Raw genomic sequence first — 13406 nt, 5'->3', positions numbered from 1 at the left:
CAGTTTTCTAGTTGCTTACATTAATAAGACTTTTTATTATGTTATTATTTATGGTACATGGCATTCAGTGGGAAAAGAACTGTATACTAATTTTCTCAAAAATCTTAACTAAAATTGAGATCTGGATATTGATCTCTTTTACTTCTATTGACTATTTTATCTCATTGTGATGCTACTAACTGGGCATAGCAAAAATAACCTCATGCTTGTATTATGGAAACAAAAGAGCTTTCTCTTGCCTAACTTACCAACCACAAGCACAGTTTTGTAAACTCTTAGTGCCAGCCTCCTTCCCTTTTCCCTTTTGTCTCTATCTCTTTAGTTTTGATCACATAATCATGACTTTTAGGGGTTTACAACACTAACAGAGTAGAGTACATTTACTTACAGTCTCACCCCGCTGTCCTGGGTGTCCAGGCAAACCATCTTTTCCAGGTGGCCCCTAAAATTGTAAATAATAAGTGAGTCAAAACATTTTTTAGCCATCCTCAACTCTGAAAAAAAGTGTTCAATTAACTGTAAAAATCTCTGCTCTCTTTTTTTGATAGATCAGTCTTTGGTAAAGCTTAACAGCCCCTATATCAGCTAACTAGGTTTTTAATAATATTTTTATCTTGTGTCCTCCATGATGCGCATTAACACTTGTTTGGAGAGTGACTGTTGTCAAATGTAAACATGTTCAAAATCAATTTCTGTAAATTCAGAAATCATGGGAAGTCCCTATACTTCCCTTCCATTTTATTTTGATTAATGACTCCATTAACACAAAACTAAGCACTACAGGAATATGTAATGAAATTTCAGGTTTTGGCATTGGAAATATAAGTAGCAAATGCATGGGTGAAAAAAATCACAGGTGGTTTGATGCTTCTGTACTTACTCCACATGAGCAGGAGCTCCAGAGGAGCAGTAAAACTAGTCAGGCGGCAGCTCAAATGTGCTATTGCTTCTATACATTTCTGCTACTGATCAGTGTCTCCTTCCCATTCATTTTTATCTCAATGAATCAATTGTTAAAATATATAGCAGCAAAGTAATACTTTGCCTTAACTCAGTGTGTCACCTGGACACTGGCATCAGCATAGGAGATTTGCAGTTTGGTATATTTTGCTGAACATCTTCATGAACTGCACCAAGGATCATTTTGAATATGTGAGTTCTTAGCCTTACAGCTCAACAAGCATATTTGTAATCTATACATAAACTATCCCTAACATATTTTTTTTAATTTTCACTTCAGGGACACTGTATGAAAATTAACATTCCTGATGTTGCACATAATTAAAAAGATACTTACTGGAGGTCCTTTTGGTCCAGGGAATCCAACAGGTCCCTGAGGCCCTTGCGGTCCCTGGAATAAAGGCAACCAAATAAGGAAAGTCTTACTCAAGCAGCCTTGACACTGGATTGAAAAGTTTGTTTCAATGACAAAATATATTGAACACTGTAGATAATGTATGGATTTAAGTACAAAGCCTCAGCTATGCTGCCATACTGGTAGCAAGAATTCATATGCACAGACACTGGAGATTTCCTGAGAGCAATAATGCTTGTGTAGGAATGCAGTAAGGAAAGAGGAAAAGGACTTGTATAAACTGTGATTGCATCTGACTCCTAAAACTGTGTTTAACAAAGTAGGAACCGGCTCTAAGGAAGAAGTATTGTTTTCCTGTGGTGTGCAAACCATGGGATTTAGTTCATAGTCTGGTCATCTCTGTAACTTTCAGTCAAACATTCATCTTTGACAATTCTTACACCCTAGCCATATTTCAAGCCAGTACAACAGTAACAACTTCCAAAAACAATAAGCTTTCCCCAGTTACTTGGGATTAAACACAGCATTTTGCAATAATGAAAAATAATTGCAAAATTCCATGATGCATGAACATTTTATTTTTATAGTTTTGTATATATACATGAGAGAGAGAGATAGAGAGAGAAAATTTTCATGCAGCATGCTTTTACAAATGTAGTTAAAGATGATGAGGTGAGTTAGTGCATTGTGCATATATAAGTGTATACATGCACACGTGTATATACAAGTATGTTCTCATACATCTATGTACTTAGATATTTACACAAAGCATTGGCTTTGTAGTACATGAATATTTCTGAAGTTGTCATGAAAAAAGCCAAAGACTGGCTTTTAAAATGTATTGTTGATATGCTGAAAAGGAAAATGCCAGCTTGTGAAAGTAATTTTTGCTGTTTAGTTTTTAGTGTACTAAATCAAAGTGTAGCAATCTTAAAAACTTACTTATTTTACATGGTTCCATAGCAGAGATATGTACCCTAGTCATACAGAGCAAGACTTCAGTGCATTCTACTTGGTGTATTACATGTAGTTTTGCTACAATATCGCTGTCAAAGTATGTTAGAAATGTGGGTTTGATGAAAAAGACTTGAAGGAGGAGGCACATCTCCCAAGTTTTGCTACTCTTTTGCTCCTCTGATAAAGTGCTATTTTCCAAGTTCCATAAGCCTCATTCCTCAGAGCCCAGGCTCAGTTGCAGAGCACAGCTCCCTCCTGTAGCAGGCAAAGCAGCGTGCAAGTGTATCTGTGGGAGAGGATCCTTTGTGCCCAGTCTGGGAGAATTTGCCCTTAAACAAATCTTATTCCAGGACAGACTTTTACTATACTGAAATACTAAATCTTAGTCAACTAAGAAGTGCTAGGCCAAGGGAGAAATCTTTGTCATCTTCCTGCATTATCCATAATTTTTATTTTCTTTTTCAAAAAGAGGTGTAAGGGTGTTTCTGAAACCTTCATAACACACAATTATGCTTTAGATGAGGGTTGGAGTCTTTTTTCCATATACTGTGTCTGTGGACAAATGAACTTTCCTCATTTACTCCTGGCTATAACATAAAGCTTAAAGTTAAAAAAAAAAAGATAGAGGAGCTCTATAGAAAAAACCAATAAAATTGACTCAGCTATTGTACAAAATATATGAATGAAATTGGTCACTCTCAGAAATTGGGTTATAGGAGAACAACTCAAATTTTACAGTTAATTGTACTTTCTTTCTCATAAATTTCCACTGTTCTCACATATTGAAGCTTTTTAAGGAAAAAACCTTACATTTTGCTTCTCATCCATGATTTGGCTTGCAGGTTTCAAGCCACTGGGCTGATGTGTTATGTGAGAAAAAGCATTAGGATACTAACGACATGTTATCAAAATTACATTTTCTTCTCTGTCATTAGATTTCATTTTAACAGTAGCTACACAGGATAGATTATTTAATGTTTCCATGTCTGGTACCGGAAATAGTCTCAGAGGAGTAGAAATGACAGTTTTATTTTTTGCCTGACATTCACCCCTATTGGGAAGCAAATAAGATACCTCACACTTATATTACACAAGTGATATGAGACATGGTGTTCTACAACTCTTCATCTCTTTGCCTAGTTAGTTTTTCTCCAGCAATCCTTCATCTTGGATTGATCTGCTCAGTTTTCAGTCCCCTCACAACTCCTCTTCCTCATAACCCCTTCGAGCTGTCACCAAACTCCTCTTTCACAAGGATCTGCTATTCACCTGCTGGTAGTCTGCCTCTGACCTTCCTCCTCAGTGTAAAGCAGCCTACATTTGCCTTTCTTGGACTACACTAGTTCTTTCCATCCAACATCCTAGTTAATGCAAAAAAAAGTGCCAGTATGGAGCTGGGGAAAACGCACACGGAGCTCGCTCCTGAAGAATAAGACTCCTAGAGAACACTGGGACCAGATCTATGGGTTCCTTATATGAAAAAGGTTAGCAGTTTAATGAAATATAACTACAAATGAAAAATTTGTTAAGCTTTGCAAAAGCAGAAAGCTCATCCACTTAAACTGAGTTAGTTTTCAAGTGCTGCTATAACAAATCTGATTTATTAATATTGTTTTTCTATATACTGCTGCGCAATGAGCTCACTGTATACTGTATTTGTGTATTGATTGGTAAGATAATAGCAAGCAGAAAATTTTGGAGAGAACAATAGGATTTCTGAAGCATATAGAAACTAGGCTGAAGGGAATTCTTAGCTGATCAGAACACAAAAACCTGACAGCTGCTTCAACAAAGAATCTTCTGGAAGTGGCTTGAGTGCAAACCCAATAAACAGGCAGTAAGCTGCACTAAGGGGGGAATTCTCAAAAGCATAAGCTGCTGAGTACACCTGTACTATATACATATGGATATATATACCGTGCATGGATACAACACGAAGTGTGTATGTATTCTCTGTGTCCTACATGTACAAAACTGAGCTACAGATGAAGGAAGCTTTCAGCAAACTTCAGCCATACCATTCTTAACTTTGTATAAAGCACCATTGGAATTCAGGCTTTGCTAGTTGTGGTTACTCTGGTCAAAGAAGAGCTAAGATGTGACAGTGAGAACCAAAAATAAAACAAGCCTCCCACCCTGAAATCACACTCCTACCTCATGGGAAAAACATGTACAAAAACAGCTTTCACATACCCTTTCGCCTGGTGGGCCAGGAGGACCATCATTGCCCGAAGTACCCTGGAAAGGAAAGACAGTATGTTCAAAGATGTAGATTTATTTGAAAGAAACAGTGTGTAGCCAATCTATACAGTGTGCTTGACCATTACCTTTGGACCTGGTTTACCAGTGGGACCTCTGGGACCTCTTGAGCCTCTTGGACCCTGTCAATATAACACAGATGCACTTGATGAAAAGTATTGGATAATATAATAAAATAAAAATAATTCTTCACCATATAGGGAAGGTAATTTATATAGGAAAGCCTCTAAATTGCAAATCAAAAGAACATACGGTTGGTCCTCGCTGTCCTCTGGGGCCTGGTTTGCCATGTAATCCCTGGAGAGAAAAGTTCACAGAAATCAAATTAGCAGACACACTATTTGTGAGATAAAGTTTTTTTACTGAAGTGGAGGCAGAGTGCAACTCCCCAAAGTTTAAAAAGTTATTTTATTTTTAACTATCTACTTTGCATTTCAATTTACAGAATAATGGTCCTTGAGAAAACTGATTATTTTTCTGAGTTCACTGGGACTTGTGACTCAATGTGTTAAATTTGCCAGAGAGTCAAATTCTCTCAGAGGCATTAGAACATTTTAAACTACATTAAAATAGTAGTGAAGATGGAACACAAGAAGCAGAGTCCATCTGCAGCAGTCTAAAGGACTTGGCATCATTTCCAATGTAATAACAGCCTTGAAGAAAAAGTTCCCAGGTTCCCACGGACAGTTCCCCAGGTTAATAGAGAAAAGAAAGGGCAAGCCTCTCTTCATTTAAAACAGATATGGAGACTGTAATACCTACCAAAACTATTCACACTTGCAGAGACATAGAACTTACCAGAATACTAGCCCTTAATTTTTTGCTTTAATGTATTTCCTGATCATACTCAACAGAATTTTTTCTTTAGGCTCTGCATTAATATTGCTGTGCATTTTAACACAGAGAATCTTAAAATTCAAGAGTATTCTTCAGTTAGAAAAAGGAGCTTGATGACTGGTATTTTCTAATCTCTGAGGTAAACAAAACAGCAACAAAAAATCAGCAGAGATGTTTTAGCATAAAAGTTGCCTTTATCAGAAACCAATTAAACACAGACATCTGTTTTCTTTCTTTTTTTTTTTCCCTGTTGGTTTTATTTCACTTATCAAAATAAAAGTTATGTGCTGTTTTTGAAATGCTCCACAGTTGGTGATCTGAGTGACAATGACTGTCCTGCCTAGTACCTACATGTGTGGCAGCATAAAACACACTGATAACCCTTCAGGCAAGACTAACCATAATATCTGATTCTCATTGCAAAACTGGCACTTATGGGCTCATTGATGATCAGCACAATAGTTAAGTATACAAGAAGTGTGATGCATTAATTCTGTGGTTAATATCCTAGCTGAACTGAAAGCTTTACAAAGGTCTGAAAACAGATCAATATAATTCGCTTTTCATAATTTTAAGTCTCTGTTTGATGCTACTATTTTGCTTGGGTTTTTTGAACCTGGTATCTGTATTAGCAATTGTGTGTCATTTTTCCCAAAAAGGATGAACTGAGCATGGTTTTATTGCTTTTGCCTGTACATAACATATTTTTAGCAACATATTTTTATCTTAGCTAAAATAATACAAGAACAATTTAAATCATACATAAGCAATGCAAATACAATTGGCTTTCATATATAATTCATCTTTAAAAATGAATTTCTGCTTTATTTTGTGATGAGATCCGAACAGATTCCTAACAATAATGGCACATTACTTCTGTTTAAGCTGCTATCACCTAAGAATTTTGACTCATCTCTTTATTTCATCATCTTTCTAACGTTCTGCTATGTTCAACTGAGCTTTAGACACAACAGCACGGTGACCTTTCTTCTAATCTATTTTCAAGTGTTACAGTTTGAAGAATATACATAACAGATTTTCCCTCACCTGCTTCAATCAAATAAAGCAGGAGAAGATGTAATTTTACATTTTTTAAATATATATAATAGTACATATTCTTCATCTTTTCTGGTATATTTTGTCTTTTTTAAGCTAAGCCTATAAAACCCCCAACCTTGTGACAAATCAGAATACATATGAAATACAAATGAATTTCCTTAAGGGTAAACTGCATGGTAGCAGGGTAATTCATGGGATACAAGAAAACAGTTCTTGCCAACTCACTCAGCTATACTATCAAAAAAAAGCCTCCCAAAACCTTCAACAAATGTGTTTTATGTTTTTTGGTTTTTTTCCAATTATATAGCTGTGGTATGCAGCAAGAAAGCATCCAAGTTCTTGTATACTCAGGTAAATACCTTGAAGTATAGTGTTTCAGTATGTTCTTTTTTACACAGAGGTGCACCTTAAGTCTGAAAAGCCTGTTTTTCTAGTTCTTTAGACAGTAGTTTGTAGCCTTGGGTTTCAGTGATTTCCCACAGCACTGAGTTTCAAAAGTTAATTGACATGCAAGAATGAATTATCATACCCTTGCACCTTTCTCTCCATTGGCACCTGGAAATCCTGGGAAACCAGTTGAGCCCTGTGCAAGAAAGCACCACATATATCAGAGGGTATCAACAACAAACCAGTAGCATTACCAACATTTAATTTACACAGAAAGCACAACTTCAAAGTCATGTACATTGTACATGTCAAATGTGCAAGTGTGACAGCACTCAGGAAAGCTGTAAATAAACTCACCATAATGCTTCAAATCCAGAATGCATTAAAGAAATCAATGTATAGAATGCACGTTATGTATCATCTTATTAGACAATAAAACATCCATTAAATCTGAATGATTTTTTAAAGTAGAGAAGAAATAATTAGTAAAAGCCCACTAAAAATAATTGTATCATAATGAAGACAAAGAAGGCCTTATTGCATCACAGTATAATAATTCTTTTAGAAAAATAACAATTCAAAAAAATTAGAGGTTTTTGCTACATTCTCTATTCACATTACTGAACTGTAAATGATTTACTTCAGGTGCTTTATTCACTGTAAACTGACCCCTGGACAGTTTCATTTAACTGATACATACAATTCATGCATAAGCAGAATTTGTGAGATTATCTGACTTGAAACTGCTCCCAGTTTTACTCCTCCTTCCTTTATTCTCCCCTTTCCTTCTGCTAACAGTCCAGTCTAGTCTGAGCAGTACTACTTTTTTTTTTTTATTTCTGGTATACATGTCCAGTGGGACAGCAGACCTTTAACCTGCCAAGGTGTGAGTTTGTCATAAGGGACTTGGGGTGAAAGAGGTGACAGACATGATAAAATATACTGTTAACTGACTAGAGATGAAAATCAAGAGAGTGTTTGGTTTGGTCTAGCCAGACTCCTGCTGTGATAATGTGTCTTTGTCTGTGCAGTTTGCTATTAGCATTTCAGTGGCAAATAAAATGCACAGAAGAGAAACATAAAATAATATTTCTTATTGTTCTTCTTTGAAATGGTAGTATGTATTTTTTCTTTTTTTTTTTCCTCTTGTTTTTACTTATGTTTTTTCTCTAATGAATCATGTTTCACACAATTATTCCAATAATCCATAAAAGACTTCGGGGCAGTACAACTTCACTAACACAGGTTCTAAAAAAACCCTGACTGATATTGACTGGTTGGAGAAAAGAAAAATTTTTCTTTCTTTTCCTTTTCCTTTCTTTTTCACTCTCTTTCTTGCCTTTTAATTCTTCACTAGTTATCACTTTATATATGAATAAAACTGAAAATTCTAGTCTGTGAAGCCCAAGCATCTTCTTTAAAATTAAAAGGCCAGTAAAAAACCTAGACTTCAATGACAGGAAATGACTTGGTTGTAAACATGTACAGTACTTTTGCAATTGTGTTGATCAAGAGGGAGTGGATTAAATCAAAAAAAAGCATAGTGAAAATTATCAGCAAGTGGCAGTACTCTAAGAACACCAAGAACAATTGTCAAAAGAAAATCATGAAAAGCAACTATCAACAAAAATAATGGTGTGAACCTTCTTGACAATACTGGGACAACATTTCCTATTTGCTTTGCACAGCTAATGTATTTTTCTGCTGTTTCTTTTTTCTCACTCCCTTATGTTAATTTGAACTGGACTGTGAATAAGTTTCCAAAGATGTCTCCAGTGAGTTATGTATTTCTTTCTTGGAAATTTAAGCAACAAATTAGAAGACTGAACAGTGAATGCAGCTTGAGAACTATTTTCAATTTTAATGTGATAGAAATTTAATGCCAAGAAATGCTTGATCAAGTCTGTGTTGAAAAAAATCAATCAACTTTTATTTGAAATGTTACATAACTTTTGTTATTAGAACTGAAGAATATAAAAAGTCTTTCATCTTAGATTTTTTCAGAAGACAGTTCTAAAGGAGAACAATGAAACTGCAATGTCAGACATCTGAGTTCAAAGACAGAACTAAAAAACTCCATGTCTTTCAAGGTGAATAGTTTTCATGAATAATTTCCATAGATAGTTTTAATATTTTTCAGTATCACAGAGTATTCAGTGATTAATCATTTTTCAGATAGTTCATTCACTTGACTGAAAAGGACCAAAGTATGGGGTTCCAGAGGCAGGAAAACATTTTGCTTAGTCAGTCAGGAAGTTGGACTTTGAAAACACAATTTCAAGTTTGGAAATAAAAAAAATAGAGCCAAATTAGAGCAGAGTTGAGGATTTTACTGGAGGTTGATTGTTCAGTTGTGTAGAAGGTGTAAGGGATTCTTTTACGTGTGATATTTCCCTGGAAGTGTCTTCTTTGAGACATTTTGGAGGTGCAAAGTCTCCCTAATAGTCTCCTCTACACAAGGAAATGTCTGCAGAACTATGCTTTTATTCCACTTTTTATGTCCTACTGATCTCAGAAAAGAGAGTTTGCAATTAATTTACCATGTCCATTTCCTAAAGCTGTGTTAGAACGACCTTGATTGAAATACGTTTCATACAAATGTTTTAAAAATAAAAGCCTTCACTTAAACCAGAGGCCCCCTGCATAGTTTTATATTGCAATTCAAAAGTAAAAGATAGCTGGAGGATAGATGTAGGCACATAAATCAACTAGGGATTGGGTTTCGTTGTTTGTCTTAAAAGAAGCTGAAGGAAAACATGATGAAAATTGTAAATTGCATGTTTCAGAGAAATATGGATTGTTCTATGGAAGAAGGAGCAATGGCACAAATGCAGTCCTTGTACCACACTGAGAATTCTCATCTCTATCAGCATTCATTCAGTGGTCGGTACAGCCTTTATTCTCTTTCAAGCATACCAGCAATTCCTTAATTATCAAGATGTTTGCTGCATGCCAGTTTCTGATGCTCACACAAAACACAACTCATGAGAACACGGCAAAGGGCTGAAGGCAGCCTACTTAAGAAGAGGGCAGACAGAGCTCCATAAAGAGCCTAACCTAGGGAATCCCATATAATAAAAGATTTTACTTCAAAATATGATTGTCAAGAAAAAAATGGGGAAAATGGCCCTTTCAGTCTAGACCCTGCTTCCCTAAAATAACTAATGTCAAAGCACACAATATACAGCTCACCTTTGGACCTTGTCTTCCTGGATATCCTGGCAATCCAGGCACACCAAGCTTACCCTGCAAGAAGAAGGTAGTGTAAAATATTACTTTATCCTCCTTAGTGGTTCAGCAAACTTTTATACAAAATCATTTTTCCACAACATAGAGTAATGATACTCCATGGAATATAATATTTAATTAAATCAATTTCTCATTTTTAAAATTAATCACCAGTGGACTCAGTTCCCCAAACTTAACTAAAAATCCCATTCCAATAAAGGAATCCAGAGAAACCAATACCTCAGTGTTTTACTTTTTCCCCCATGAAGTGCTATATAGTGTTGCGGGGATGAAGTAATTAAACAATTATTATTCTCTAAGAAATTAGGCTGTTAGTAGGTTAAAGTGAGATGAAATTAATTTTAATTTATACTGCGTGATGACTGCCTTTTCATGAATAGGCATTTGAAGAATCAATTTTTTTCTTGAATAGTTCTAAACTGAGACTATGATAAATAATACCCCACTGACTATTTGCTGACAATAGATTTGTCAACAAACATTAAGAACTTGTTATGTTCAGAAAGGACTGTTCAACACTGACATCAACCATTCTCAGAAATGAAATACAATACTCTACTCCACTGATTTGATCTCCCTAGACCTCTAGAGGGTGAGTGATGGTTTGCAACTTTCAAAGGCAAGGGAAAGCAGGTTCAGACTCTGAAAGATGGGAACTCTGGGGAAGTATTTGTCTATGTTCCAAACTATCACAATTTGGAGAAGATCTCAGTGGAAAAGATATGACTATAAAGCGTCACAAGGTACTCGCAGTAACCTTAGATAATGAAAAATAGGAAGAAGAGATTGTACGGGGAAGGAAATTTGCCCAAATATTTCTGTTGGAAAAAAATGCAGCACATCAATAAATATGTTGCATATTATCTTATTCCTGCAAGTGCATGTGTCGGGTGATACACTGTAGAAGAACAACTTTTACACATATGAAAATAATTATAATGCTGTCAGCTTTGCACCACACTGAATGATTTAAATGTTTTGTGGCATGACAGCACATCAAGCTCTTGCCAAATTCAGTGCAAGCTTTATCCCTGATTTTGTGATTAAGCCAGCCCAGTTGCCCAGGCTTGGAGTGTAGATATGAATGGGGTTTTTATTACAAGCTCTTTTCTGGTATGTTCCTCAATTTTTGGTACCTACTTGAGATTCCCTTAACTAAGCAAATTCAGCCACAGACCTACCTGGAAAATAGTTTTCTTATCAGTTGAGCACAGTGAGTAGGAGACTACTCTGGTAATTTCATTAATTTAATAACAAGAGTACCTTTACATTAAATACATAATAGGAATGAACAAGGAAACAGGACATTTATAACTGGTTTTCTAGACGTTCCTAACATTGTGGGGAGGTCTAAGAGTTCTCAAAGATTATTCTAGTTTTTGAACTAAAATAAATATCACAGGACCAACACCATAGAATTCCTCTCTGACTCACTCTGTCCTGGCCAAGTATCCATAGAATACCCATTGAAGATTTCTGAATTCTAACGGGCAAGATAAGGTATAAATACTTGTAGAAGAGAGAAAAATGTATGTCTAAAATTCCAAGGCCAGCTAATGGTGCTAGCAACACCAACAATTTTTTTCAAATATCTTTTGGTATTTAGGGTTTCAGATTCTGGACTTGTGAGACTATGAGAGTCCCAAATACATCTCAGTGAAGAAAATGCTTGAAAATTTGAACCTATATTAATACTGAGTAATTTGAATAAGAAGAATTAAAAAAACTCAAAGTCATATTTAGAAATTACCAACATTAAAGAAAAAAAAGGTTTGTTTTGTTGCATTTTTTCTTTACTTAGGTTTATAAAGATTTGAGAAAAATGAACTATTTTCTAGATGTCAATTTATTGTTCTGCAAATATCATGACAATAACAAATTTTGCAGAACTCCAAATATTCTTACATTTTTGTCACTTAGCAATACTGAAAACAATCACTGCCATGAAACATACAGTTTTCATTCCAGAATAGAAAATATATTGTGGGTTAGGATTATATGACTCTTACTATACTGGATTGTTTTGTTGATTTTGTTTGGCTTATGAGTTTCTTTTTTCCTATGTTCTTTGATTCAGGACCTAATGAATCAATTCAATGATCTAGCTAGTGAGGTATCTTACAAAATATTAGAGAACGTTACTTAACAAATAATTCCCAATAGTTAGGTAAATCTTTTTTGTAATGAGTGAACTGAGTTTTTTAATATATACTTTTCTAAGAGTTTATAAATTACATTATGCTCAAATTATAACACTAACATCTTTCTGAAGTTCTACTGACATAGTTGAAAAAAGTAGCAGCTTTTGATGAAAGAGAGATTGTTCTCTTTTGTGCCCAACTATTTTCACTGCATTATGTTTTCCATAGCTGGCATGCAGTGTATGTAATTTGGAATAAGAATGTAGTTGCCTTAAGTACTGGTGAAGTATTATAAGGGTATTTTGTATACTGACAAAATAATGACTCCCAATACTTGTTCAAATGTGAACTCCAGTGGTCTATTGTAGAAGTGTCTCATAAAAACTACTACTAGGTAAGTAAAGATTTTGCAGATATGGATACTTGTTCTTTTAGTGATGAAGGAAATGGGTTCCACCTGTGATAATGAGGCAATGACATGTGTGTGTAGATTTCTGGCTACTGACCTTTTCCCCAGCTGGACCAGCAGCACCTGGGTCTCCAGAGGGACCTGCTCGACCTTTCGGACCTTCTGGACCATCTTCTCCTCGTGGACCTGGCTGACCAATTTCCCCCTAAAACACATCAGCTTATAAATATGAAACAATCCTTGGTGTGTATATTAGAAAGACTACCTACAATTACTTGAAAATAAGTTTTCATTAAATCTAAACAGAGATTACAATCATAGAACAGTTTGAGTTGGAAGGAACCTTTAAAAGTCATCTATTCTTCCTGCAACGCACAAGGACATCTTCAACCAGATCAGGTTGCTCAAAGCCCTGTCCAGTTTCCTATTAGGAAAATACTTATGTTCATCATATCAATGCAAATATACATACAAAAATAGGCACTGAATATTGCTTTCACAAGTGTAAGAGCCTAGTTGTCTTGCCTGAAGATAGCTACATTTGGAAGCTGTGTATTCTTATTTTTCCTTTCCTAAACTCTTGTCAAGGCACCCTGGCAGTCCATAGAAAGAAAATTTTCTTTATCTAAGTACTTATGTGGATACCATCTTCACAGTTATTTATGTATACAGACAACAGATACAGGCCAGGAGCCTCCTAGAATTTTTTTTAGAACCTCCCCAAGACTCCCTATGAAAGGAAGTAATTGCCCATTGGGCTAAATAAACAACATTTTGGCAGAGATTTACAACA

The 13406-nt window shown here is 35.4% G+C and overlaps 1 protein-coding gene across 1 annotated transcript in view; it reads right to left on the bottom strand.

Moving 5' to 3' along the window:
- Window positions 1-13406, bottom strand: part of COL11A1 (collagen type XI alpha 1 chain) — a 128552-nt gene that overhangs the window by 46612 nt on the left and 68534 nt on the right. Inside the window, exons 30-37 of the mRNA XM_071564612.1 lie at window positions 12711-12818; window positions 10007-10060; window positions 6957-7010; window positions 4784-4828; window positions 4600-4653; window positions 4466-4510; window positions 1298-1351; window positions 389-442 (exon numbers count right to left, since the gene is read on the bottom strand). Coding sequence (XP_071420713.1) covers window positions 389-442; window positions 1298-1351; window positions 4466-4510; window positions 4600-4653; window positions 4784-4828; window positions 6957-7010; window positions 10007-10060; window positions 12711-12818 — 468 coding nt within the window. The remainder of the gene's footprint in view (window positions 1-388; window positions 443-1297; window positions 1352-4465; window positions 4511-4599; window positions 4654-4783; window positions 4829-6956; window positions 7011-10006; window positions 10061-12710; window positions 12819-13406) is intronic.

This window comes from Pithys albifrons, chromosome 10, assembly GCF_047495875.1.
Source record: "Pithys albifrons albifrons isolate INPA30051 chromosome 10, PitAlb_v1, whole genome shotgun sequence".
In the NCBI taxonomy this organism is placed as follows: Eukaryota; Metazoa; Chordata; class Aves; order Passeriformes; family Thamnophilidae; genus Pithys; species Pithys albifrons.
This window is presented reverse-complemented; position numbering and strand designations above follow the sequence as displayed.